Source organism: Ochotona princeps, chromosome 29, assembly GCF_030435755.1.
Source record: "Ochotona princeps isolate mOchPri1 chromosome 29, mOchPri1.hap1, whole genome shotgun sequence".
NCBI classification, from domain to species: Eukaryota; Metazoa; Chordata; class Mammalia; order Lagomorpha; family Ochotonidae; genus Ochotona; species Ochotona princeps.
The window spans coordinates 197452-224507 of record NC_080860.1 but is presented as its reverse complement, the minus strand read 5'-3'; the positions used below and the strand labels follow the sequence as shown (position 1 = coordinate 224507).

The following is a 27056-nucleotide window of genomic DNA, read 5'->3' as shown; positions in this document are numbered from 1 at the left end:
GACATGCCAGATTATGCACAGGGAATCCTCAACCTGATCCTCAACAGACTGCAAGCCCAGGAGCTGGTGCACGCTGGCTCACCACTCGCTGGCTGGAAGGCTTCCGTTGTCTGATCGGTGACTGCAGCAATAACTAGGGCATCCTGGCTGGCTGAAGGGACAGCCCAGGAAATCCGAGCCAGCAGTTCCTCCAGTTCCTCCTCCTCCCTAGCTCGCTCTTCTGTCATCTCAAACCCAGGCACTGCTACCCAGGGATCTCTGTGTTCGGCATGTTGACATTTTCTAGGAACTGTAAATTTTATAAAGAACATTTGTGTTTTTAAAGTTCTTGTACCCTCAAGGTAAGGATGGATAAATTATTCAGAATATCTTTTAACAAAATTTTACCAATGAAACACATCACCCTCTCTTCTTTGGAAATGATGGAACCGGGTGCTGCCCAGACCTAAGGGGTGGCGAGCTGGGCCATCTGTGCCATCCTACAGAAGTGGCTCCTGTGGGCAGGGCTGTAGCGCCCCAGGCTGGGAGAGTGGGTGGTGTGGCCAGGCTTCACGGGGCTTCTCCCAGGACTGCTGCTGGGTGGATCAGGCAGCTGAGACTTGAACTTCCCCTTCAGTGCAGGGCTTGGCCAACTGTGGAAGATAAGAAAGGTATGTTAGCCATGCGCGCGTCTCGCAGTGACCCTCCGAGAGCCCCAGGTAGGGTTGCTGTGGCTCAGACAGGCTTCTAAACCCCAAACTTGGGCTACGGAAAAGTTCAAACTCAAATGGGGACATCTGGGACACCACAGCCCGTATCAGAGTGCCCAAGTTCAGGTCTCAGCTCCACTCTGCCTCAGCTGCCTGAGTCCCTGCCGCCATGTGGGAGTCCTGGACTGAGCTCCCGGCTGGTGGGTAACTAAATGGTGAATTTGCAAGAAACCCCTGCATCTTTGTCTGCTTCTCAAACAAATGGGCTGCACAGCTCTCCCACGGGACCCCAGATGGAAGCCTGGCCTGCATCACTTGGGGATCTCTGCTGTGCCATGGCCATGACCGTGGACCAGACCGGCTCCTGGGTAGCTCTTCGTTAGAGGCCATGAGACTGTGTAGGAGTGAGAACTAGAACTGGCCCTTCCCAGAACTGGTACCTTCCCAGTTATGTTCCCATTCCCGTACCTCTGCCTGTCGGAAGGTGAGTAGCCCAGGACGGCACTCTTCCATTTGTGCACGGCCGGGTACTGCCGAGGGTCCACATCTGTGTGTTCCAGAGCTGCCAGAACATCCCGGTCCAGCTTGGATGGCATCTCCCTAGAATGCACATGGTCAAGGTGAAGCATGTCTGACTAGAAGCTGGGACTTCCAAACTACCACAGCAACTCAGCCAGCGACAGAAACAGAAACCTCCCATCTGGGGGTTCACTCCCTCCATGGTCAGGCTGGAGCCAGGAGCCACGAACCAGAAATTCCCTCAGATCTCCCCAGGGCTGGCAGGAGCCCAAGTACTACAGCCATCCTCTGCCGCTTTCCCAGGCACGTTAACCAAGCAGCCAGACTAGAACCAGAGCTCCAACATGGGCCACTGGTGCTCAAGCCCCAACAGCCCCACAGGCCGTGCAAGGATCAATGTGGTTCAAGAAGACAAGCAACTGTTGGCCAGTGACTGCCTGTCCATAGAGGGAGGTACCGCGGCCAGCCAGGGTGATGGCTGAGGACAGCTGTCCTAGGTGAGTGCAGGCGGGGCAAGAAGGGCTGGTCATGGCACATCCAGTTCTCAGCTGCAGTGCTGCAAAGCTGGAATTTCCACGATTGGGAATAGGGATTCAGACAATGAAATTCCCAGGACCAACACAGTCACTGCTCTGTGGGAGCAGAACAGGCAGACTCATGAGAGGGAGGATGAAAGGGGGGACCTCAAACGAGCTACCTACCCAAAGAGGAAGAGCCTGGAGTCAGGGGAGGACCTGGGTGAACACCTGCCCTGGGCCTTGTGTGGGGGGCTGCTGGGCTCTAGGGGCAGCTCAGCAACTTCAGCCGACATTTCCTGCTCCATCCTTCTGTGGTTCTTTTTGAGCCTGTCAGCAGCAGGTGGAGATGGTAGCAAGTCACATTCTGCTGTGTCCATCCTGGGAGTTGGCATCTTGTCATCCTCGGTTTCCACGTATTTTTCTGGTGTCTTGGAAAAGCTGCTTTCTGGACTTCGCAAGTTCAGCTTATCGAAGTCCACAGTCAGCTCAGAGAGAGGTGACAGGAGGACTTCTCCTGCACGGGAGGCCTTTGGGCTGCTGCCCCCTGGGTCCTTGCTGGGACTTAGGAACCCATTTCTGCTTCTGGGGCCTCTGCTAGGGCCCAAGGCTTCTGTCAAGGCCACGTTCTGCTCATTCTGCTCCAAGGAAAGGGGGCCACATGAGTCTCCCCAGGCACAGACTGTAAGCTGGCCCAGTTTTCGAGCTGCATTTTGCTGATTCTTCATTTCTTCCAAGCTCATATCCTCCTCTTCATCTAGAAATGCCCCCACGGAGACGGAATTGCTGCCCTTTGTCCCCTTGTCTGCAAGAAGAAAGGAGGGCTTAGGCATGGACAGGAAGCCTGACTCCGAGCTGCAGGACTCAGGCACCCTACAGCTCTTTGCTCAAAGCCTCAGCCGACAGAACACAGACCACCTGCTTCACTCCCAAAACAGGCAGGCAGAACACTGCACTGGCGAAGAACAGCTGTGGGCCAAGCATCCCACATGGTGGGGTGAACTGCATCTTCTCCCCTCTCCCACTCTGACCGGTGGATCCTGAGCCAGGCTGATGTGTGCCAGATGCAGAACTGGCCCCCTCAAGTCTACAACAGAATCAGAAGAAGCCCTGGGGGCGGCCCTGTCCTCACACAGGTGTGATGTTCACCACCCTGCCCCTCCACAGCCCCTTGGTGTGTGTGACTCAGGGAGTGAACTGACATGAACCTTGACTCAGCCCTGTCCCATGGCTCAGCCTCTGCGGTGTTCTGCCTGCGCTGCCAACCCCAAGGACACCAGGGTCACACATCTGTCAGCTAAGCATCTCTACGGCAGTGGCACTATGGTGTGGCAGGCTAACCCTCCCAACTGTAGTGCCAGGATCCCAGATGGGCACCAGTGTGGCCATCTGGAAAGTGAACCAGCACAGACACTTTCTTTCTAAGATAAATAAATAAATCTTATTAAAGAAAGAAGAGATAGGGCCTGGCATGGTAGCCTAGCAGCTCAAGTCCTTGTCTTGAGTGCGCTGGGATCCCATATGGATGCCGGTTCTAATCTTGATGGCCCCTTCACTTCCCATCCAGCTCCCTGCTTGTGGCCTGGGAAGGCAGTTGAGGATGGCCGAAAGCCTTGTGACCCTGCACCCGGGTGGCAGACCTGGAAGAGGCTACTGGCTTTGAATTGGCTCAGCTCTGGCCGTTGCGGCATGAACCAGCAGATGGATCTTTCCCTCTGCTCCTCTCTGTATATCTGACTTTGCAATAAAAATAAATAAATAGGGCTTGGCAGCGTGGCCTAGTGGCTAAGGTCCTCGCCTCGATCCCATATGGCTGCTGGTTCTAATCCCGGCAGCTCCACTTCCTCTCTATCTCTCCTCCTCTCAGTATATCTGACTTTGTAATAAAAATAAAATAAATCTTAAAAAAAATAAAAAATAAAAAATAAATAAATAAATAAATAAATAAATAAGAAAAGTGTCTCTTACTGCCAATAAGGTGCTCGCTTCTCTGTCCTCTGGAGAACTTCTCCATTACCTATTTCAGTCTTGGGGCACATTTCCATACTTTTTGTTTTTAAAGACTTATTTTATTTTTATTGCAAAGTCAGATATACAGAGAGGAGGAGAGACAAAGAGGAAGATCTTCCTTCCGATGATTCACTCCCCAAGTGACCGCAATGGCCAGTGCTGTGCCAGTCCGAAGCCAGGAGCCAGGAATTTCTTCCGGGTCTCCCAGGCAGGTGCAGTGTGTTTCTAGGCCTTGGACCGTCCTCCACTGCTTTCTCAGGCCACAAGCAGGGATCTGGACGGGAAGTAGGGCTGCCAGGATTAGAATCAGTGCCCATATGGTATCCTGGCTCGTTCAAGGCGAGGACTTTAGCTGCTAGGCCAACGCGCCGGGCCCACATTTCCACACTTTAAAAGCACTGTGCTAAGTTTTTTTTCAGTCAACCACAGCCTTTCCTTTAACTGCTGCTGCGGTGTGTGCTCCGGATGGGATACGTATATCCTGGAACTCTGCCAGGGGCCTGCCTGGCTGTTTAACTGCAAATATGCAGCACACACAAACCCAAAGTATGTTCGGAAAAGCAATGAGAAGAATTGGGTCTGAAATGTTACAGGCCAAGACTCACTAGTGCCCCACAGGATGCCGCGACACAAGGGAGGCTTCACCACCACACCACAGCCCCAGTCCCTTGGATGGTGCAGGCTGTCAGGGCAACGTGTGTGCATGGGGGAGAAGGGTGCACGCTACTTTGAACAGCAGCCGCGTCACGTGAACACTACAATGCTGAAAGAGGTCTGCAGGCTTCTGCTGGAGTCGTCCCACCGGGCTAGCATGGCCACAGCCCTAACGCAGCACTTACCAGACGCCAGGGCCCTGTCCCCCAGGCAGGCTTCCCTTTCTGCTGTTTCTTGTGGAGCCTTTTTGCCCAATTCCTGCTGAGCAAGATAATCTTCTAGTCTTTGCAGTCCCTCCTGGGAAGACAGATCAACAAAACAGCCCAGAAATTCCCAGTATTCAACCCAGGGATACCCCAGCTCATGAGCTAGCTCCCTGTAAGAAATAGAACACAATTAGCCAGTTGTGAAATCAGAACAAACACTCAAGGACAGCACAGCAAATGGCCACGGCCACTTCACGCTCAAGCAACACTGGGACTCTCAGTTCTAATTTTACTTTCATTGGCACATAGTTGTATAACCTTATTTCACCCAAAATGTGTTTTCTGAATTGGTGTTTCCCTGACAGGGTTGGCCCAACAGTCTTCCCTGAGATCTGTTTTGTGATGAAGTCAGTCAGCCCTGACATCCTCACTCCAATAAATGTGTGAGCTGAAAGGTCACACAAATTCCACCAAGAGCATACTCTGGTGAAAACAGCTTTAGATGATGTTGCCTCTGATGCTGGTGTTGGCCATGTCCTTCTCAGGTTTAGTTCCAAGGCCTGAAGCTGGGTACATCCCCTGACGGCTTCTGAAAGCACCGTGAAGCTGCACTCTATGGCCCTGTGTTGGTGAGTTCTTTCTGACCAGCTGTGTCTAGTCACACTTGCCTCTAAGCCAGCAAGGGAAGGGGGGATCTTGGTAGTCTGTCTCCCAAGGAAACACCCATTTTGCAATACCTCGCTCCTGAAAATAAGACCCTTGGGAATGGTCAGGGAAGGGCCTGTTTAGCTTGGGATTCTGCCTCGCACACTGCACAGTAACCTCTATGAGGAACTGGATCCTAAGCGAAGGGCCCTGGCTCTCCCAGTAATGCTTCCTAGGTCTGTTCTTTTGAACAAAGCTGTAATTTGGGTTCCACCTTCAGATAAACACAGCCACACAGCCACTGCACACTAGGTGGGCGATGTCCCCATAAGTACCTTCCCACTCTTTCAATGCCTCTCTCTGGGTCAGATTTCCTGACGCTGTGAAAAAAACCTGCTTTCTCTCGTGGTGGAGTCTTCCAGAGTCTGCGAAAATCTTCTGCCTGGGAAAACAAAGTGTAGCACATATTGCACACACTCCTCCGGCCTCCCCAGGCAGTGCCTCATGCCTGCCTGGCCCAGGGAGGGAGGGACTCTGCTCAGGTTTGAGGGTCACATCTGGCCCAGGAGGGCATCACTCGAGGGATGGCCTTGGGGCTGGCAGGCAGCACTGGATGTCCTCCTCTACAGCACTCACAGCAGCCACTCTTGTACTCATCCTAACTCAGCAGAAGTCTTTTTCTTTTATTTTACAGTGGCAATTATTTGGAAAGTTTCTGTCATGAGATTACAAGTAAATCAGTACATAAAATAGTTCAGCTACATAAATTGTTACCTGCAAAGGCAGCATTAAGAGTGTGGGTAGGGCCTGGCGGTGTGGCCTAGTGGCTTAAGTTCTTGCCTTGAACGCGCCAGGAGCCCATATGGGTGCCGGTTCTAATCCTGGCAGCTCCACTTCCCATCCAGCTCCCTGCTTGTGGCCTGGGAAAAGCAGTTGAGGACGGTCCAAGAGTTTGGGCTTCGGATCGGCACAGCACTGGCCATTGCGGTCACTTGGGGAGTGAATCATCAGACGGAGGAAATTCCTCTGTCTCTCCTCTTCTCTGTATATCTGACTTTGTAATAAAAATAAATCTTAAAAAAAAAAAAAGGTTATAAAAAAACCCAAAAAATAAATTAAAAAAAGGAGTGTGGGTAAATGAGCCCAGCGCCGTGGCCTAGCGGCTAAAGTCCTCGACTTGAACGCACTGTGGATCCCATATGGGCACTGGTTCTAATTCTGACGGCCCTGCTTCCCATCCAGCTCCCTGCTTGTGGCCTGGGAAAGCAGCTGAGGACAGCCCAAAGCCTTGTGACCCTGCACATGCATGGGAGACCTGGAGGAGGTTCCTGGCTCCTGGCTTTGGACTGGTGCAGCACTGGTCATTGCGGTCACTTGGGGAGTGAATCATCGGACAGAAGATATTTCTGTCTTTCCTCCTCTCTATATATCTAACTTTGCAATGAAAATAAATACATTAAAAAAAAAAAAGCATGGGTAACGGTGGACTCCACAACTCAGTATGACGGGTTCTTGCTGAGACATGGGTAAAAGGGAAACACCTTGCACAGGGAGAAATAGCTCGAGGAGCCCAGGGATGGGGGAAATGCAGAGAACCGCTGATACTGGCAAGGTGCTCATAGAAGGGCCTGTGGGCCCTGAGCACACCTTCCGCACTAACCCAACAGCAGCATGGCCAGCAACAAACATTTCTCGAGCCGATGTGCCCATCCCTGGTCACCAACTCACTGGTCACTTTGCTGCCTTCAGGTTCCCCGACTTGGGTCTCTACTAAGCACACAATCAACAGGCTGGATGATAGCAGGACAATGTGGGGACAGGCAGGAACTGCTTTCAGAAGCCTCCCCAGCAGCTCACCTTGGATGGACTCATAGGCCCAGCGAAAGCTCTCAGGGTCAGCACAGGGTCCCGGGGGCCACCTCCTGAGTGACGGTGAGAGGCTGCAGCTGTCTGGTCTGATGACCACGGCTCCCCAATCACGGGTGAGGATGTGTCTTCTGCTCTCAACAGCGGTACGTAATAGTGACCTGGGGGGAGACGGGGTCAGCCCCGGCCCAGCAGTGTGACAGGTGTGCAGGGTGGTATGAGAAGGGTAGAGGTGGACTCTGCAAACAGATGGTATGGGGATAAACCACCACGGGTCCTAGAGATGCAGGCCCAGAGCAAGACTGCCTCCAAGTAGCACTTTTTCAAGTCAACTAGCCCTGCTTTCTTCCTTTGCTAAACAAGAAAGAATGGAAGGGGAGAGGGACTTGGTGGATGTCAGCATCCCCAGGTGACAACAGCAGTGTGCAGTAGTCAGCATGTCTGAGAGGAGACTTCTCACCGACTCTGTTCCCTGCCCTGGGCAGTCCTGACTGGATCCTGGACACCTGAGCTGTGCCGTCCGCAGGTTAGGTGTGTCCAGGAGTTTCCATTTACAGTAAGCAGGTTACTGGACTGAGCCCATCTGTTGAAGAGCACCTGTCCCTTCTTGCCCCACCCAGCCTGGGATGTCTGGGACAGAGGGAAGGGGAGTGTCGGGAAGCCCCTGTCCCAGGCTCCTTGAGGTGCCAGGGCATGCCTCCTAAGGCTGTTTAGGGCTTCCCGGCATTTTCAAAACTTGAAATGCTTATATTTTTAAATATTTTGTTTTCTAGTTATAAAGGTGCTATATTTTCATGATAAAGTATACTGAGGAATAGTGACTAAAAAACTGTCCCTCATATTTCACTATCTGAGACTGGGATACGTAACAGGCACAAGAACATTCCCTAGGTACCTGGAAAGTGTACATTAACCGAGGATCTTCTGGAGGACGGTATGATGGGTAAGTGATAACAATACACAGGAAAGAAAATTATTTTAATTTCCATAAAACAAGTTTACTCTTAGGCACAGTCACTTAATGGTTTATAGCTAGGAGACTGAACTCAAGGGCAGGCAGGTGGCGCAGTGAGTTAGGTTGCCACTTGGGATGTCCACACCCCACACCAGAGTGCCTGGCTCAGGTCCCAACCTAGCTTCTAGCTAACATACGTGGCAGGCAGCGGGTGACGGCTGACAGCTCAAGACCTTGAGTCACCCACATGGGAGACCAAGACAGAGCTCCTGGCTGCAGTCTGGCTCAGCCCTGGTTATTAATGGCATTTGAGGAGTAAATCAGCAGATGGAAGATCTGTCTCTCCCTGTCACTGTGCCTTTCAAATAAATACATCTTAAAGAAGAGGGGAGTGCAGATGTGGTCAAGCCTACAGAAGTATGTGACACTGCAGGGGACCGAGCACCACAAGATCGTCCCAGACCGAACCAGGACCAGGTCCTACGGGGCGCTCAGAAGGAGCCAGGGACAGGTGCAGCAGATGGTGAGACCTGAGCCTCAGGGGCTGCTTTCCCCTCAGCAGACAGGAACATACAGAGGGCTGCACCTGATTACTGTCACAGAGTTCCTCTTAATGTCGACATGTCCCCAGCAGCCCTGACAGGGTGGGCTGAGACCCACAGAGTGGAGCGGTCTGTCCAGGCAATACATCTGTATGTCTCTAGGCTTCATCTCTGCTCACAGCACCCTAGGGTCCATTTCCTTCCTGAGCACTGCAGTCCACTCAGGCAAGAGTCCCACAGGTTTAAGAGGATACCAGAGCTTTCTCCAGGGACAAGGCAGGCTGGGAGAGTGCAGATACCAGATGGCAAGGGGTGGCCTCGAACTTACTGTGTCTGCTGTTGGCCGCAAGCTCACTCAGTAGCAAAGAAAGCGGGAAGCCCACCCGCAACCAACCACTCTACAGGCTTGGCGACTCCTATCCTCTGTGGGAAGAAAAGTCCCAACACCCAGTGCAGTAAAGGGCTGCACCTGGAGACAGAGGTGAAACTGACAGACCCTGAGACCAGGAGACCTGCACTGCCTGAGAAGGCATGGCCACTGAGGCCACTCCATCCCAGAAATGGGTATTATTGGGTTGGGGGTGGGAGAAGGAACCATGAGCACTAGTCAAATGACAAAACCTGAAGGTTTTCTCAAAACCAGCCAACAACAAACAAGGAATCAAAGAGGGAAAGCTGCCCCAAGGAAGTGCTAGGTCTGGTCTCACATTCCACACACCAATGCCCTCACTCACCCTGCAAGTATTCTTTGATCCGCTCCTTCAGCTCCATGGGTTTATTTTTGCTTCTTTCACAAATAACCTATTCAAACCAAACAGATCAAATGAACAGTCTAAATCTTACTCTATCCCATTATGGTCATTTTACAAAAACAAGTTTTCAAGTCGACAAAATATCCTAGCAGCTTTGTGCTACTTTATATCAGAACATGAGCTAAGAGGTTCCTACACTGGGGGGAACTCCCTTGGCTTGCTTCCTTTCATACTCTGCACTTAGGAATGGGCACTGAGACACATCCCATTTACGTGAGAGCAGAGTGCACGGCACACCTAAGCCTCCCTGTATGTCCACTGCCTGAGAGCCTGCTCTGTGCATCTGTGTGGCCTGAATCTACCACAGAACCCACAGATGTGTCATGTCTGTGGCTGTAGGCATCAGGCCGTGAGCCCTCGGGTAACTGTGAACTTCTCATCATGACATCCTGCGTGAAGAAAGGGACCTAGGAGACAAACTGACACTTTGAGTGCAAATGAACATTTAACTGTCTGGGAGGCAAAGTCAAAGATCTTAAAGGGCTAGGAGTATAAAGTTGGTTACTTGCAACAACAGGCCCATACAGCGAAGTCACATTTTGCATGTGTCTTGCCAGATAATCTTGGTTGTACAATTTCCTGGCAAATTTTATCCAAAGGGGCAGGGGTCCAGGCCAGCCAAAAGCTGCAATTGGTGGTACAAGTCACTCCTGTGTTCCAGCTCTTAGGGTCCCAGCTGCATGTTTCACTCCCAAGGTGCCTGGGCCACCTTGACAGCTCACACGGCTCTGACCTCACAGGCAGGAGGGACTTGCAGGAGTTTGAGGGGAAAAAACAAAAGTACAAGACATTTATTTTGATGCAAAAAATGTTGAAACTAGGCATAGCTGTTTTGAACATTTTTCAAGATCGATTCACTAGGCAGAGTGACACACAAAGAGAAACTCATACACAGATCCTTCACCCGCTGGTTCATTTCAACAGAGGGTGAGATGACTGGGGCCATTCCAGGCTGAAGCCAAATGCCAGAAGCCAGGAACTGCCTATCCAGGGTCCCATCAAGGTGGCAGGAACCAAAAGACTTGGGCCGTCATCCATTGCCGCAAGGTGCAACAGCAGAGAGCTGCGATGGAAGCCAAGTAGCTACAACTTGGAGCAGTCACTACAGTGTGGGATTTGGACGCCAAGTGGCATCTTAGCCTGCTGTGAATCACATCATACACATCTTCCATGGACTCCTCACACAGGGCAGGTGAAAAATCTGTGAGGTTAGCACTGCACCTGGTACAACTGGGCTAAACACACATCGGTGGTCTCCAGCATCACTGTCAGTACCACCACTACTAGTACCACTGTTACCTCCTCTGTGAGCCTGGGAACTTGATGAAAAACTAACTACCTATCACCAGAAAGCAGCATCTACAAACCAGGTGCTTTTTGGCCCTGGCTCTGTGGTGTCGCACCTCCTCAAGGTCCTTAGACACACGACTCACATCGAGTTCCCCATCACTCCAACAGAGTTGTGCTGCATGTGGCTCTGTCAATGCTACACAGCAACTGCATGTTCATAATTACTTACCTCTTCAGGTGTCTTATTGTATTTATTCCTCGGGTTTTTTACAATCAAAGGGTGTGAAGAAAGCACGTTGACCACATCTGCATTTCCGAACTTACAAGCAAAATGTAACGGTGTGTCATAGCCCTGTGAAAGGTGCAGAAGAGGCACACTGAGACTCACAGGACACCCTTACTGAACATGACACACCACCTCATGCTCGCCCAAACCCTTGGGACCCTCCTACGGCAGACCCAGAAGCAGTTCCTGGCTTCACACTGGTCTAGCCTTGGCTGTTAGGGCCATCTGGATAGTGAGCCATTGGCTGGAAGATCATCACACCAGCCCCAAAGGAGATCTTATACGACTTACTCATCTAACTGTTCATCAGTACCCTCTGTAACATTTAATTTTTTTCTAAGACTCATTTATTTGAAAGGCAGAATGATAAGAAGTGAGGGAGACAGGGCCCAGCCTGGTAGCCCAGAGGTTAAAGTTCTCATCCTGCATGCGCCAGGATCCCATATGGGCCCCACTTCCCATCCAGCTCCCTGTTTGTGGCCTGGGAAAGAAGTCAAGGACAGCCCAAAGTCAAGGATTGGGACCCTGAAGCTCCTGGCTTCAGATGAGCTCAGCTCTAGCTGTTGCAGCCATTTGGGGAGTGAATCAACGGATGGATTTCCTTTGTCTCTCCTCCTCTTTATACATCTGATTTTCCAATAAAAATAAATAAATCTTAAAAAAGAAGCAAGGGAGACAGAGATGTTTCATCCAGTGGTTCAATCCTCTAATGCACACCAACAGCCAGGAACCAGAACCTCCACCTGGGTCTCCCATCTGGGTGGAAGGGACCCATATACTCGGGACATTATGTGCTGTCTTCCCAGCAGGGAGCTGCATCAGAAGCAGCCAAGTGGGATGCAGGTATCGCAAGCAAGGGCAGCTTAACCCATGGCACTACAACACGCCCCAAGAACATCCTCTATTACAGGCAGCTGGTTGGTGCATTTGTGGGACTGAGCCCCGGACCTGGAGGTGACACCTCCCCCAGGAGATGAGCCTGCTGCAGGACTGTGTGCATGTTGTGGAACATGTAAGGCCATGATGGGCGGCAGATATTTCTGACTTCTCAATGTCCCTAGGTCACTGGTCTCCTTTTGCCAGTTCCTATGACTGTGCTGGCATAGCCAATCTGTTTATTTTTTTTTGTCTTGTTGAAGTTACTCCACTTTTCAATTCTGCAATTCAATGTAATGTATTCACTGCACCCTTAAATAAAGCAAGAGTTCCCCGACTTAAGAGGCACAGTGAGACTCGCAAGACACCCAGCATGTCTTGCAACTTAAGACACTGCCTTCACTTCCTCCAGCATCAAGGTTGCCAAATGCATCAGCTCTGGGTCGCCCCTGAATTTTCCCTCATATAAAATACACACAGCATCTCAGGAAGAGTTCTTAGATATTAAAATTAATCCCATAGGGATTATTCCAATGCAGTGCTCAGTGGAAAACACAAATGACAAACATAAATGCTACAGTAATAGGCCGCAAACTGTTTTTACTTCCTTTTCTGCATTTCTGCCACCTGTCCAACCTCTGGTCAAAGCCCAAGAGTGAAGGCTCTAGAGTATCTGTTACTGTGAGAGCAGTCACGTGCCCCTGGCTGGTGGGATGCACTTGGTGGGTTATCACTCAACACCTTTGTAATATATTCAAAGAGGCTGCTCAGCACACTAAGACCCAAGGGGCACGAAACGCTCAGTAATGCCAGGCACACAGACTTTCAGTACAGTATCAGCTTCTACCCTTCCTCCTCAAAATCAGACACATGAAGGAGACGCACCATCTTGTCGGGAGTGTTCAGGTAGAGATCAACAATGTAGTGGATGCGCTTCTGCAGCATGCCCGGGTCATCATCTGGGTACATGAGCCGCGTGAACTCTGGGTTTTCCAGGGTCTCCAGGGTCAGCTGGCAGATGGAAGCCTGATTCTCCTTGGCAGCAACATGCATGACATTGTACCTACACCCTTCCTGGAAGAAATAGCATGTCCTGAGCTTCCTCTGTGTGACACCACCTGCTCGTGCAGGACTGACAGCATCGAAAGCAAACTCACCTGGACAATGGTGGGGTTGTCCCCTGAGCCAATCAGATACCGTGGGTTACTCCAGACAAGCTCAGAGAAGACATTCTCTTCTCCCTTCTCCACAGCCTTCCGCAGCTTGGCAGTGAGGTCCTGCGTGCGGGGGGTTTTGTAGCTGTTGGCCCGCTCTTTGTTCACTACATCTGATTCACTTAAACACAAACTTCCAGGAGGACATTGTGACCCTAGAAGGTCAGCGAGCAAAGGATTACAGTTGGACAATATTTGTATGATAAACAACTTAATGGATGTCTTGTGTGTGACTGATTGGATATCCTTTGCATGAGAACTGAATGGCTACCTTTTGTATACCTGATGAGATATCATTTGTATAAGAACAGTTGAGTGGGAAGTAATATACAAAAGGACTTCCAAACAAAGGCATAGAAACAGTCGATGGTTCTGTTGATGAACTAAGTATCTCTACCCTAATCCTGTATGACCCTCAGCATATAAAGTCTGTTGCCCCTAATAAATTTTGGCTATTGATCATCAAAAAAACAAAAAAACAAAAAAACAAAAAAAACCCCACAAACTTCCTGCTGGGAAGACACAATGCCATTCCACACACTGCCAGTGCCACGCTGAAGGCGTTAAGAAGCCTCCCACCTGGACCATGCACCATCTAGACCAGTCAATAGGCACCCAGGCCCTGCCATCGGCATAGCACAGGGCATGCAGACCAGACTGGAGTTCAGCAGAAGGGATTACTGGGTGAACTTGAAGCGAGGTCAGAGGGAGCATAGGCAGTGACGGCACAGCAGCATCATCAGTCACACCAGAGCCATTATGTCCACAGCATGTCAGTGGGGGCAAGCCACCACAGGATTCCCATTGTTGCTGTTGCTAAAGACTTATTTATTTCAAGAGTTGGGCTAATCCTCAGCCTGTGGTGCCAGGATCTCATTTGGGCACTGGTTGAAGTCCTGGCTGCTCCACTTCTGATAGTGTAAGTACTATATGGGAGACCTGAAGGAAGCTCCTGGTTCCTGACCAGCCCAACTATGGCTATTGTCTTGGTTTCTCCTTCTCTCTCTGCCTTAAAAAAAAAAAAAAAAAAAAAAAAAAAAAAGCAGCTTAACACACCACACAAGACGGCCCCAACTCCAATCACAGCACCTGAGAAGGCCTAAAAGTGTTTTCCTCCAGGGAATTTCCACAGACTGAAAAGAAACTATCGAACTCCATCTAGTTCGCATTCAGGAAGCACCTGAGTAAGGTTGGGTTGGACAGCAGGGAAGTGAGGTGAACACACCCTTCGATGAGAGCTCGATGCCCAGAAGGAACTGTCCCTCTGGAAGCCCACCAGCTTGGGCAGCACAGCTTTGAGCTAGGGCAGGGGACAGCAGGCTGAGCCTCCCACTAGGCCCGCTCTGAGTCGAAGAAAGGTGCAGTCTGATTTCTGGCTGAATGACTCCCACAGGTCACCTGGCTTTGCAGCTGCCTGTCCCAGAAGCAGCTGTGGCCCCCATGGGCCAGGATATCAGTAAGGGACCCAGACCATAACACACTCACGACAAACACGTGGACTTCGGTGACCACGTCTGCCTTTGTGACCTGAAACACCAAAACTAGGCTGAGACTCCTTCCTCCTCTCCTGACACAGCACTTCTCTCACACACAGCAGTCGGGCTGCTTTACCTTTGAGCCCACCATTGTTGAGGACTGCCGCACTCCTCAGAGGAGAAGGTGGGAATGAGGCTTTGCTTGGGGAAGGGAAGTAATCACAGATCCCTCTAGCAAATCTCTCAGCATCTTCTCTGGTGGAAAAAGCTTTGAATCGGGAACCCTTGATCATTTTAACAGCTTGCAGTGCTTCCTTTTTATCATCATAAACATGGATCCGATCTGCACGGGAAAAGCAACAAAGAGATTAGGAAGTATCTTCCTGCACTTGTGGACAAGTGTAGAGAGTCCACTGCTTTACCTGCAAAAGAACCTTAGTTGTGTGTGTGTATAAAAACACCATGTGCATATATAGACATTCCAAGTCCTGAGATACTATACACACTAAAAAATTAATTACAGATGGACTAAAGATTTAAATAATGGATCTATGGAAATACCAGCAGACATTAAGGGACAGGAGTTATGGTCCAGTGAGTTAAGGCACCACTTGGAACACCCACAGGTCCAGTCCCAGCTGCTCCAGGCTGGATCCAGCTCCCTGTTAACGCTCCTGGGAAGGCAGTGGATGACAGTCCAAGTACACGGGTCCCTATGTGGCTTTAGTAGAAAGCCTGATGTTGTGGGCCGATGGAAAGAAACACTTTTTAAAAATATTTTCCTTCTTAATCAGTACTTTTTCAATTTTCAAGACAATTCTCCTTCCCGCTGTCCTGTGCCACCTGTGTGCCATGGTCACATTACCGTTTCTCACAGGAAGGTCCTCATATGCAGGGCAGACTCCATAGTACTGCTGCGGCTCCTTGGCAGCTGTCATGCCAGCTCTGCGGGTGCTGACATGAGTTGCAGCACAGAAGGGCACTGGGCAGTTCTTGGATGGCACAACCTCTTCCAGGGGAGGGTTCAAACCCACATCATAACCGAACTCTCTGTCTTCAGGAAGGCTGGCCTGCTCATCTGGAATTCCCACAGCCGACTTCCATGTCTCTCGTCTGAGTGCCATGCCATCTGCTTCCTGGCAGCTGGGGAAAGAGGAAGACAGCAACCCTTCCTGCTTGAGCAAGGCCTGAGCCAGCTTCTTCTCAAAAATGAACCTTGTGGTTGATGTGATGGGTCCACACGTCAGTCCAGCTTTGACAATCTCCTCTCTCAGTGCATCTGGGTTCAGGAGTTTCAGCCGCGCCAACACAGCGTCCATGGTCATTCTTCCTGGGTCTAAGGGAACAGACACCAAGCTGTAGGCTGCGAAGCTGGCACACCTGCAGTTACCCACACAGATTCAGGACAAGCAGTCTCTGGGTGCTCTGAGAACCTGGTGCCCTCACTCTCGTGTGTTGCCATCACCTTACGTGCACTCACTTGGAGCAGGCCACTCCACAGCTGGCAAAGTACTAACTCTAGAGACCTGTGCTATAGGGACAGCTGCACTTTTCTGTCATTGGTACATCGTGTGGTACCAATGCTTCCAGAGCTGTCTGGGGGCCTCACGCAGCTCAAAGCACTCATGCATGGCAGCCCTGTGGCCAAGAGGCCACAGCGACCCCAACGCAGATGGAGCCTTGAGGATAGCTGGCACAGGCACACCAAGGTCAAGTCCGGCCACACCCCGGGTGGGGAAGGGAGCTTTCCTCTGCCAGGCCTGAGTATTTAAGCATCCCCAAGTTAACAGGTTAAAAATTTAGCCTACCACAGACTCACTGAATTTCAAGTACCACATGAAGTCATACTGGCAAGGCCAAACCAAATGGTTTTACAGGCCTTACATGGGGTCCCCCAGGCCTGCTTGCAGGGCTGTGCGGCAGCTGGACTGGGGGAAGGTAGGAGAGGCAGGCACAGCAACAGGAGGCCCCAGTGACAGGTCACTCAGACGACCAACCGAAGATGAGGCAGGGAGGATGGTAACCTACTTCTCCAGATGCCCGGAGGCAGAATGGAAGGAGGGAATTCTCTTCCTCAGTCACAGCACGGCCACCCAACAAGCCCCTGCCACACGCACAACATCCACACGGTCAGTACTTAGAGGGAACAGCATTTAAGGTGCAGCCTGTAATGCCAGCATCCCAGGGACACCAGTTTGAGTGCCAGTTGCACCACGGATGCACCTGGAAAAGCAGTTCAAGTGTTTGGGCCCCTAACACTTCTACGGGAGACCAGGATGAAGTTCCAGGCTTCTGGCTTCAGCCTGGCCCAGCAGACATAGGATGAACATCTCTTTCAAATAAACCTTTAAGAATAAGCAACACTTGTTTGTTGTGTATTTGATGTTTCGTGATGCCTATGGATACAGGAAGAACATCAAGGACTTGTTCCTGTTCTCCCCCAATCAGTACAAGACCTGGTGTTCAGGATGTTTACAGAGGTGTCAATATACAAACCAGTCACATCACTGGCTGCTGGTGATGGACTCAGCCTTAGGTCTCTGGTCTTGCTGGGACTAGCCCTGGACTAGTCCGCTCATTAGCACAGAGAAAGACAGTTCTAGCCTGGAAAAGTGGAAGGATTTAGGAGCTGTAAACCAGGAGACAATAACACAATGTAAACTACTAAGTTTTAAAACAGCTGTTGTTTATCTATAATGGAGATATTAATCTTTGCAAAAATGTATTATGGGGGGGCCCGGCGGCGTAGCCTAGCGGCTAAAGTCCTCACCTTGAACGCACTGGGATCCCATATGGGCACCGGTTCTAATACCGGCAGCTCCACTTCCCATCCAGCTCCCTGCTTGTGGCCTGGGAAAGCAGTCGAGGACGGCCCAAAGCTTTGGGACCCTGCACCCGCGTGGGAGACCTGGAGGAAGTTCCTGGCTCCTGGCTTTGGATTGGCACAGCACTGGCCATTGCGGCCGCTTCGGGAGTGAATCTTCGAGAAGACCTTTCTCTGTCTCCCCTCCTCTATCTGACTTTGCGATTAAAAACAAAATGTTAAAAAAAAAAAAAAAAAAAAGCAAAGGGAGCAGACCCTGAACAAGCCTCTCCCGACAGCACTGCACTACCAGCCTGTCAGAGAACAACTTCACCATATCCCCATTATGGCCTGGGGCACATCCATAAAATGCACACAACAGCTCGACTTCCTATTTACAATGAGAATTAGTCAAAACAATGCACGTTAAAATCTGTAACCACTATGTCTCACACAAATTATCCACAAATCTTTTTTTTTAAGATTGATTTATTTTCATTACAAAGATATACAGAGGAGGAGAGACAGAGGAAGATCTTCTGCCCAATGATTCACTCACCAAGTGAGTACAACGGCTGGTGCTGTGCCAATCCAAAGCCAGGAGCCAGGAACTTCCTCCAGGTCTCCCATGCGGGTGCAGGGTCCCAAAGATTTGAGCCGTCCTCCACTGCTTTCCCAGGCCACAAGCAGGGAGCTGGATGGGAAGTGGAGCCGCCGGGGTAAGAACCGGCGCCCATATGGGATCCTGGCACATTCAAGATGAGGACCTTTGCCGCTAGGCCGCGGCGCTGGGTCCAATCCACAAATCTTCTTTTTGTTTTGTTTTAAAGATTTATTTTTTTTTATTGCAAAGTCAGATTTACAGAGAGAGGAGGAGGAGACAGAGAGGAAGATCTTCCGTCCGATGATTCACTCCCCAAGTGAGCCGCAACGGCCGGATCGGTGCAGATCCAAAGCCAGGAACCAGGAACCCCTTGCAGGTCTCCCACGCGGGTGCAGGGTCCCAAAGCTTTGGGCCATCCTTGACTGCTTTCCCAGGCCTCAAGCAGGGAGCTTGTTGGGAAGTGGAGCTGCCGGGATTAGAACCAGGACCCATATGGGATCCCGGGGCATTCAAGGCAAGGACTTTAGCCACTAGGCCACACCGCCGGGGCCCCAAGCCACAAATCTTGACTAGTTACCCTCTACCCAGACCTGGTAATCTTTGAGAATGTACACAATATGTTCAAAAGTCAAGTCTGAATTGTAAAGCAGCACATTGTATCGGGGCCGTCACATTGTAGTGCGGTGGTCACATTGTTATTGGGGCCGTCACATTGGCTCAACTGGCTAATCCTCTATATCCAAGAGGCGGCATATCTCATATGGTCACCAGTTTGTATCCCTGCTCCACTTCCCATGCAGCTCCTTGTTTACAGCCTGGGAAAGCAGGAAAGGATGGTCCAAAGCCTTGGGACCCTCCCTGCACCTGCATGGGAGAAACGGAACAAGTTCCTGGCTTTGGATTGGCTCAGCTCCAGAAAATGTGGCAATTTAGGGAGTGAACAGCAGACATAAGATCTTTCTTAGTCTCCTTCTCTCTGTAAATCTGCCTCTCAATAAATTGGGCCCAGCAGGGTAGCCTAGCAGCTAAAGTCCTCTGCAGGGATCCCACGTGGGTGCTGGTTCCCATCCAGCCCCGTCTGTGGTCTGGGAAAGCAGGCAAGGATGGACCAAAGCCTTGGGACTCTGCATCCACATGGGAGACCTGGAGGAGACTCCTGGCTCTGGGCTTTGGATCCGCACAGCTCTGGCTGTTGCAGCCGCTCGGAGAGTGAGTCATGGACAGAAGATCTTCCTCTCTGTCTCTCCTCCTCTCTGTATATGTGACGTTCCAAAAAGAAGAAAAAGTAAATTAAAAAAATTTAATTAAAAAAAGTAAGCTGTGTCAGCACTCTTCCTAGTCACTCAGGTCCAAGTTTCTGCTTCGTATGGACGAGCAGAACAGCCTGCTGAGAAGTGGGGGCTGCAGGAACTCAGGCAAAGCAAGCAGCCAGGGGAACAATCTTCTCTTCTTTTTAAGATTTATTTATTTATTTGAATGAGTTCTAGAGAGCTTTCATTCACTGGTTCACCCTCCAAGGTCCAAGGGCGAGGCCTGGCCAAAGCAAGGATCCAGGAGCGTCTTCCATGACTCCCATGTTGGTGCACTCACACCACCTTTCGTTGCTTCCTAGCTGCACTAGCAGGGAGCTGGATCAGAGATGGAGCAGCTGGGATTTGAACTAGTGTCCCTATTGGATGCTGGCGCTGCAGGCGTGCCCCACGCCGGGCCCCTGCAGTCAGTGTTGAGATCGAACAGGGACAGATGAACAGGCTAGTTAGTCAGTTGCTGCCTAGGACACCCGGGAACCCATACTGGAGTCCTGGGTTCAAACCCCAGCTTCCTTCCAATTCAGTCTCTTGCCTCTTCACACCAAGGGAGGCAGCAAGCAGGCTCAAGCACTGGAGTCCCTGTGGTTCATGGGGAGGCTTGGCTCAGCCCTGGCTACTACTGCAGGCTGTGACAGACCTGTGACACCATTAACAGGAAACCCCACCTTGACCGAGACCATCCCTTCGGCCGTAAACCCAAGACAAGAGAAATGTTTGACCCCACAGCTGCTTCACACCCCAGCCTCTAAGGGGGGGACGTCAGTTTTGCCTTCTGCCTGAGGAGGAGCCCTCTCCTACGTCAGCACTGGAGGGACCCTCTCCTGCCCTCCCAGACTAGAGCAGGGAGGCACAAGGGTGGCTGCCATGGACGCAAGAAGGAGAACCAAGGCTGGCTGTGGCAGACAATACACTCCCAGCAACCTACTCACACACAAGAGGCACACATCACTCACACACTACACACACCACGCTTACATGCTACACACACCACACACACACACAACAGGCACACCACACACACTCCACTCCACACCACACGCTTACATACTACACCAACTACACATTACACAACAGGCACACCACACACACTTCACTCCACACGCTTACACGCTACACACAGCACACACATACACAACAGGCACACCACACACACTCCACACCACACGCTTACATGCTACGCGGCACTCCCGCCAACACCCGCAGCACTCGCACCGTCCGGGGCCGCCGGGAGGTCGTCCAGGTCGGCCCAGGGGCGCGCGCGTCCGCCGCGTGTGCTCACCGCCCCTCACGGCCGCCATTCGCCCAGCGGGGCGGGAGGTCCGCGGGGGAGCCCCGGCCGGGCGGACTTACCCGGGTCCGGAGCTGCGGCCTCACCGGGTTGCGGGCCGGGCGCCCCGCCGCGGCCCAGGCCCCGGGGCTTCTCCAGCCGCCGCACCAGCCAGCGCACGGCGAGCAGCAGCACCGAGGCGCCCAGCAGCTCCCAGGCCAGCGCCGCCCACTCGGCCGCCGCCAGCCGCGGCCACAGCATCGCCGCCGCCGCCGAGGAGCCCGGGGTCCTGCGCCGCCCGCCGCGCGCCGGGGCTGCCCACGCCCCTGCCCGACGGAGCGCCGGCTGCAGCCCCCAGCATGCCGCCAGGCAGGGATGCGGGCAGCCCCGGCGCGGGAGTGGGTCCTCGTACGGGCGCGGTGCGGTCGCGCTGTTGCAGCGCGCCGAGCGAGGCTCGCAGACGCAAAAATACGGCGACGCGAGGGTGGGGCTGGGGGCGTGGCCTGTGCCCGTTGTCGGGGTGCGGCCTGCAGCCTGCGCCCTGCGGGGGAGCTGCCCGTTGTCGGGGTGCGCCTTGCGCCCTGCTGCCCGGGGACCGCCAGAGCGAAGGGCTGTGCAGGGACGGGAGTTTCCTAGGATTCCGCAGTCCCGGCTTCCAGTGACTGGCGAGTCACAGGGCGTGGCGGTGGCGCTCCAGGAGGGTGAGGTGCCGGTTGAAGGCACTGGGCACTCTGGAGGCGGACGGCGCCTTGCAGCAAGGGCTTACGGAGCGCTGACCCCTGTCAACACTAGACAACACTAGCTCATCGCTCCTGCCTGACACAGGGGCAAGCTTACTTCCTGTGATCAAATCAACAATTTAGAGTTAACATCCTGTACTCCTTAAAACAAATACCTGAACGGACTGTAAAACATTTGATTAAAAAAATTTACTTCCCAAAGAAGACAAAATATAAAAATTAAAATGAAGGGCCCCAAAGGAATAGGAACATCTTTACCAAAAAATAGTTTATTGCACAAAGTTTAAAGAATTCTCAAGCACACTTATTTATATTATGTATATATATAAAATCAACATGCTCTTTAAAATTAAATTTGTGTACACGGTGACACCTTTCCCTGTGTGCCCGGTCAGGATTCTCATGAGTAAACTTTAATCAAGATCAGTAATTGTAAAACACTGCCCTCAAGGGCCCTGCCATAACCTGAGGCCTTCGAGTGGAACAGCCCTTAATCATGTCTCTCATCCCAGCGATGCAAGTCCAGCTCATCTCTCTTCCAGATATGTTGGTCCCTCTCACTCCTGGAACTGTCAGTCCTGGAAGTCAGTGTGTGTGTCATGATGACTCAGTAGGCCCAGCCATGGTTTTTGTACTGCCCCTAGACCCAAGACAAGTGAGACTTCCAACTGGGAAGGTGTCAGTGCAAGCCTCTAGGTGCATGCCACCACAGACTGCCTTGTGGGGTGGCCAGTCTGTTCCCTGGCCCAGGTCCAAGAACTTCACACCCCAACCTCAAAACACTGTCCAGTAGTTTGCAGAAAAGAACGAAACTGTAAATCTGTAAGATCCGAGCATTGACCTAACATGTACTACTGGAAAACCAGTGAAAACCAAGTTGCTTTAACTGTGTAGGACGAAAATCATGCAGGGCCTCAGCTCAGGTTCCCCACAATGTAGCACAACTCCCTGCACAGGTAACAACTTAACTCCAGGCTTGAGTTAACTTTCCTGCCATTTCTACCCACAAGCACAGTAATCCCAATGTTACTCACTGAGGAATACAACTGGGAGGTGGAAGTGCCAGTGCAGTGCACAAGACAGAGAAAGAAAACACTGAACAATCAAAATCAGGTGACTCTAAAGCACAAGTGACTTGGGCCCATGCAGGTTGCTTAAGAGACTAGTGACCAAGAACACCAGGCAGTGGGCAGGGCAAGGACCCCAGCCGCTTGTTGAGCCCCCAGTGGGTGCTCAGAGGATGGACGCACACTGAGAGGGGAGGCTGTGTAGGGATGCACACCAGGGTAGGGCTGAGGAAGAGAGGGGCTTGCGCTCAGTGCACATGTGAGAATCAGCGTATGCTTCTGTCAGAGACCAGGACAGTAAGTGTCACATATCTCCAGAGATGCACAAATGCAGTGAGGAGCCAGAACAGGGCCAGTGTCACTTCCTGGCCTTACAACTAGACCCAGGGACAATACAACCAAAATAAATAACAGGAATTACCACTGCTCCTTTTCTAACAGCACAAAAATAATTTAGTCCCACCGATTTCCAACACAAGGTAAGCAGGGCATATTTCTAAGGAAGTTTCAAGTATTATTTCTGGATTAACCCTGTACAAGTGATACATATTATAGAGGTTGAATAACTTGCTAGGGAATATGTTTTCAACAACAAAATCTCTGTGATTAATGCTACATTAATGTATCAATTAATCACCTAGCAGTCCATGAGAACACAGCATAAAAATAGCCATTTTCTCCACAAACAGGCACAGGTCACCTGTACTCAGCACTAGTGGACCAGTGGTGGTACCCAGGAACCACTCATGACAATAAATACACACAGATCTCAACTCTTGCCGGAAATCCTCGGCCGTGTCCCACCGCCTAGGGGTTGGGGGACGGGAACACACACACTGGTGCCACCTGTCATAATCCCTGCCGATTCTCAGCATGGGCTGGCTTGAAACATGCCAGGAGGACGCAGCATCTGCCTGAAGGTGCTGGCATTTCAGAGCTCTCTGTTCTCCACGTGTGATGACTGTAGCCACCTGGGCACAGGCTGCTTCCCAGTAAACACTGGCCTGCAACATGGCTGCAAGCCTCCAGCCCCCTACATGCTCTCCCACCCATGCTCCCTCACCTCTCCAGAACAGGTTAGCTTGTGCTGACCCTGGTGTCCCCCATCTTCTGAAGGTCATCAACCTGGAATGCCTCGAGGGTTGGTGGTCTGGAAGGGCTGCAAGCAGCAGTTAAAGACCCTCAGAAATCATGAACAATGCAGAACACTTTCCATGTAAGAATATTTTGTTTCAGAAAGTGCCGTGAATAAAATGATTCATCTCTTATGATCGTCATCCCTACTCTCTATGAATATGCACCCCACTGAATACAGGTTCAAAAGTAGCAGCAGTGAAGAGGAGAGGCCAGCTGGCTGTGGGGACCCTTGTCCATGGCGATAGCCAGAGATACAGGGAAGACCCCATTTCTGCAGCAAAGCGTAGCTTCTGCTGAGAGGGCAGCTGCACTCCCCCCACCCCAAGGGGCAGTTCTGGCAGCAGAAGCTGGGCAGCTCAGAGAAAGCCTCCCTTCATAAACAACCCCTCACACTCAAGTTCCTCATGGAGCCCTACACCAGGGTCTTAGGATTTGGTCATTTCATAGGCTAAACTAAGTGTGATGCTCAGGTGACTATTCTCTAATCCATGGCTCTTATTCTGGAATCTTACTCTGTTAAAGGCAAAAGCAAAACTTAATTTTCATCTCTTAGGGAAACAGAGCACACAATCAAATAAATAATATTGACAGAAGCCTCCTCTGCAGTCCCACGCAGGGAGTGGTTGCTGTCCAGTCCTTCCTCACGATCTCAGCTCAGGCTGCGTGTCTGTGTCGTCCCTGGGGGTAGGGCTGGCAGCAGCTGGCTCTGCAAGGTGGGCTCCCATTTGAGTCCATGAAGACAGGGACTCGTGCACAGTGCTGGTGTGCTCCTCCATCTGGCGCTGCAGGCTGTCCATCTCCTGCCTGGGGACACACAAAAAGGGGGATCCCCAGTCATTCCTAGTCACATGTGCACCAGCGACCCCAGGTGGACCTGGCAGTGATTCACTCCCCAGCACTTTTACTGCAGCCACAGGACCACGTGTCTATGCAGGGCCCAGTTTTTCCACAGGGAGTGAGCTCAAGATGGAGCCGGGGGCTCAGTCCTCCAAGTTGCTGTGTGGAAGCCAGGCTGAAGTCGGTGTCACCCATGTCTTCCTTCACCTGCCCACGAAGACCCCACACGTGCTCAGTCTGTAGTTTCTCAGGGTTCCTCAGGGTCGCTGAGCTCTGGGTACCGCCCCCCACCCCTTAGGACTGGAGACCCCATCAGGGCAGGTTTCTCCTCAATAAACACCCACTCAGACTTGGCTGGCCCTCAAGGCTGGCAATGTGTGGCTTATTCTTAAGGACTAAGTGCACAAGGCGTACTTGAGTTGTTGGAGGCAGCTGTTGAGGTTCTTGAGGGGCTCCTTGCTCACAGCAGGTGGGGGCCTCAGGAGCTCCTCCAGCAGAGAAGCTGGGACAGGGCAGTCTGGGATCTTGATGGGCGTCGCAGGGCTGGATGAGCTGGCCTCACCTTTCAGCTCTTTTCTCTGTGTTAAAACATACATTATTAGTCCTCCTCAGGCCGTACTCTGCCATCAGGGCCTCACCAAGGACACTGAGCCAGCCAAAGACACAGCACAGGCTCGCAATTAGGGGTTCAAGAGATGCTGGCTGAAGAAGCAACTCCATTCCCAAGGCACATAACACATCCACTGTGGCACCTCTATGAGACCCTGGGCCTCTGAGCTTCTCCATGAAATCAAAACATCCAGACTTAAACCCCTGGTCCTCGGAAGCAAAGCTTCTCCAAATGGTAGATAAAGGATGGCAGAACAAACTCTGAATCCTGGGGTTCTCTGCATCTGCCTCTCAGGACTATTTACTTAGACTGAGGACAAATAGCCAGAAATGCACATTCTGATGTGCCAAGCAACAGCAACACAGGGTGCAGGCAGGCAGGCCAGCACATGGGCCCTGTCAGTTGATTCACGAAACATTACTAGTTGGTGGTGCCACCTGAATTTCTGTTGAGAAAGGTGCCAAAGTAAAATGATATGGCTTACTGTTCAGGCACAAACACCACCATCATTCATTTCCACCCCAATACTGGCTGCCTAGGCCTGAAAGAACCTGGGTCTGGTACCGTCTTTGTCGTGCTGCGGCGCAGGTCCTGCTGTAGCTGCTGGTTCTGCTGCAGTAGGGTCTTCATGCTGTTCTTCAGCTCAGACACTTTCGTTTGAAGCACAAATTTATCCTTCTGGGTCGAGGACAGGTCTCCCTGTACCATCTCCAACTCAGACTTGATATTCTAAGAAAAGTAAAGTTATATATATATTTTTAAAGATATATTCATTTTATTACAGCCAGATATACACAGAGGAGGAGAGACAGAGAGGAAGATCTTCCGTCCGATGATTCACTCCCCAAGTGAGCCGCAACGGGCAGATGCTGCGCCAATCCGATGCCGGGAACCAGGAACCTCTTCCAGGTCTCCCACGCGGGTGCAGTGTCCCAATGCGTTGGGCCGTCCTCGACTGCCTTCCCAGGCCACAAGCAGGGAGCTGGATGGGAAGTGGAGCTGCCAGGATTAGAACCGGCGCCCATCTGGGATCCCGAGGCTTTCAAGGCGAGGACTTTAGCCGCTAGGCCACACCGCCGGGCCCGTAAAGTTATATCTTTAAAGTTAAAATTCCTTTACACTCAGAAGATTTTTTAGGACACAACAGTGCTATACGTATGAAGGGTGAAAGACGTCCTTCCCAGGACAATACTGCACCAAGAGTCAAGGTCTGGAAGAATCAGTTACGATGGCACCCTCAACTTTCTATTCCAACTCCAGAGCCCCCACCCAGGAAAGAGCAATGTCCCTGTGGCCTGAGCAATCCAGCTCAACCCCAACCATGACTCTAGGCACTAAGTTTCAAGTGGGGAACCGTAGCCAGTTTGTAACTGGCACATTGGGTCTGGTGTAGTAGCCTAATGGCTAAAGTCCTCGCCTTGAATGCTTGGACTCTCATATAGGTGCCGGTCCATATCCCAGCTGCTTCACTTCCCTTTTAGCTCTCTGCTTGTGGCCTGGTAAAACAGTACAGGATGGCCCAAAGCCTTGGGGCCCTGTACCCACATGGGAGACCCGGAAAAACCTCCTGGTTCCTAACTTCAGATTGGCTCAGCTCCAGCTGTTGCAGTTACTTGGAGAGTAAACTAGCAGATGGAAGAGCTTTCTGTCTCTCCTTCACTTTATAAATCTGAATTTCCAATAAAAATAAATTTTTCCTAAAAAAACCAACCAAACAAACAAAAAAACTGGCACACTGAGCCTTGGAAGAGTGAGGCTGTGGGCCTGGAGTGGAGCTAAGCTGAGCCTCCCTGTGACACAGAGATGTGTTCAAGAACCAGTTTGGCTTGGGAATGCACCTGGTATAAATGGTGGAGCCGTGTGCAACAGGTACCTGCAACAGCCGCTGTGTCCCTTCCAGCTCCTTCCTTCCCTGCTGCTCAGTCAGGTCCAGCTGTTGCTTCAAGGACTGGATTTCCCTTTCTTTCTGAGCCACTTCCCATTTGAGATTCTCCATCTAAAAGGAGGAAAGACACAAGACCAAAAGAATGGCAAAATGGTTGTCCACAATGCAGAGCCGCTCTGACACTATAGTTAGAAACACAAAGCATCCCTTTCTCAGTAGACAAGAAAATGACCAAAGGCACC

The 27056-nt window shown here is 51.4% G+C and overlaps 2 protein-coding genes across 2 annotated transcripts in view; both read right to left on the bottom strand.

The window, feature by feature from the left end:
- Nucleotides 1-204: 204 nt before the first annotated feature.
- On the bottom strand, nt 205-20882 carry ANKLE2 (ankyrin repeat and LEM domain containing 2). The gene is made up of 13 exons (XM_058656998.1): nt 20622-20882; nt 15420-15890; nt 14565-14897; nt 13023-13234; nt 12751-12939; nt 10933-11055; nt 9336-9402; nt 7096-7265; nt 5574-5680; nt 4573-4763; nt 1910-2528; nt 1158-1289; nt 205-632 (listed from the first exon to the last, which is right to left on the bottom strand). Exons 1-13 carry the CDS (start codon nt 20797-20799, stop codon nt 446-448), a joined length of 2979 nt encoding a protein of 992 aa, XP_058512981.1. The 5' UTR covers nt 20800-20882; the 3' UTR covers nt 205-445.
- A 3164-nt stretch (nt 20883-24046) lies between these two features.
- The window catches only part of GOLGA3 (golgin A3), a 42746-nt gene continuing 39736 nt past the window's right edge, over nt 24047-27056 (bottom strand). The window contains exons 21-24 of the mRNA XM_058657019.1: nt 26803-26925; nt 25494-25658; nt 24734-24897; nt 24047-24286 (exon numbers count right to left, since the gene is read on the bottom strand). Coding sequence (XP_058513002.1) covers nt 24124-24286; nt 24734-24897; nt 25494-25658; nt 26803-26925 — 615 coding nt within the window. The 3' untranslated portion in view covers nt 24047-24123. The remainder of the gene's footprint in view (nt 24287-24733; nt 24898-25493; nt 25659-26802; nt 26926-27056) is intronic.

Coding starts and splice junctions, on each gene's coding strand:
- ANKLE2 (XM_058656998.1), bottom strand. CDS start 20,799: ATGCTGTGGCCGCGGCTGGCGGCGGCCGAGTGGGCGGCGCTGGCCTGG. Junction 2,529..4,572: donor GGACAGGGCCCTGGCGTCTG/GTAAGTGCTGCG, acceptor TTCTTCTTGCAG/ACAAGGGGACAAAGGGCAGC. Junction 1,290..1,909: donor TCCAGGCTCTTCCTCTTTGG/GTAGGTAGCTCG, acceptor TGTGCATTCTAG/GGAGATGCCATCCAAGCTGG.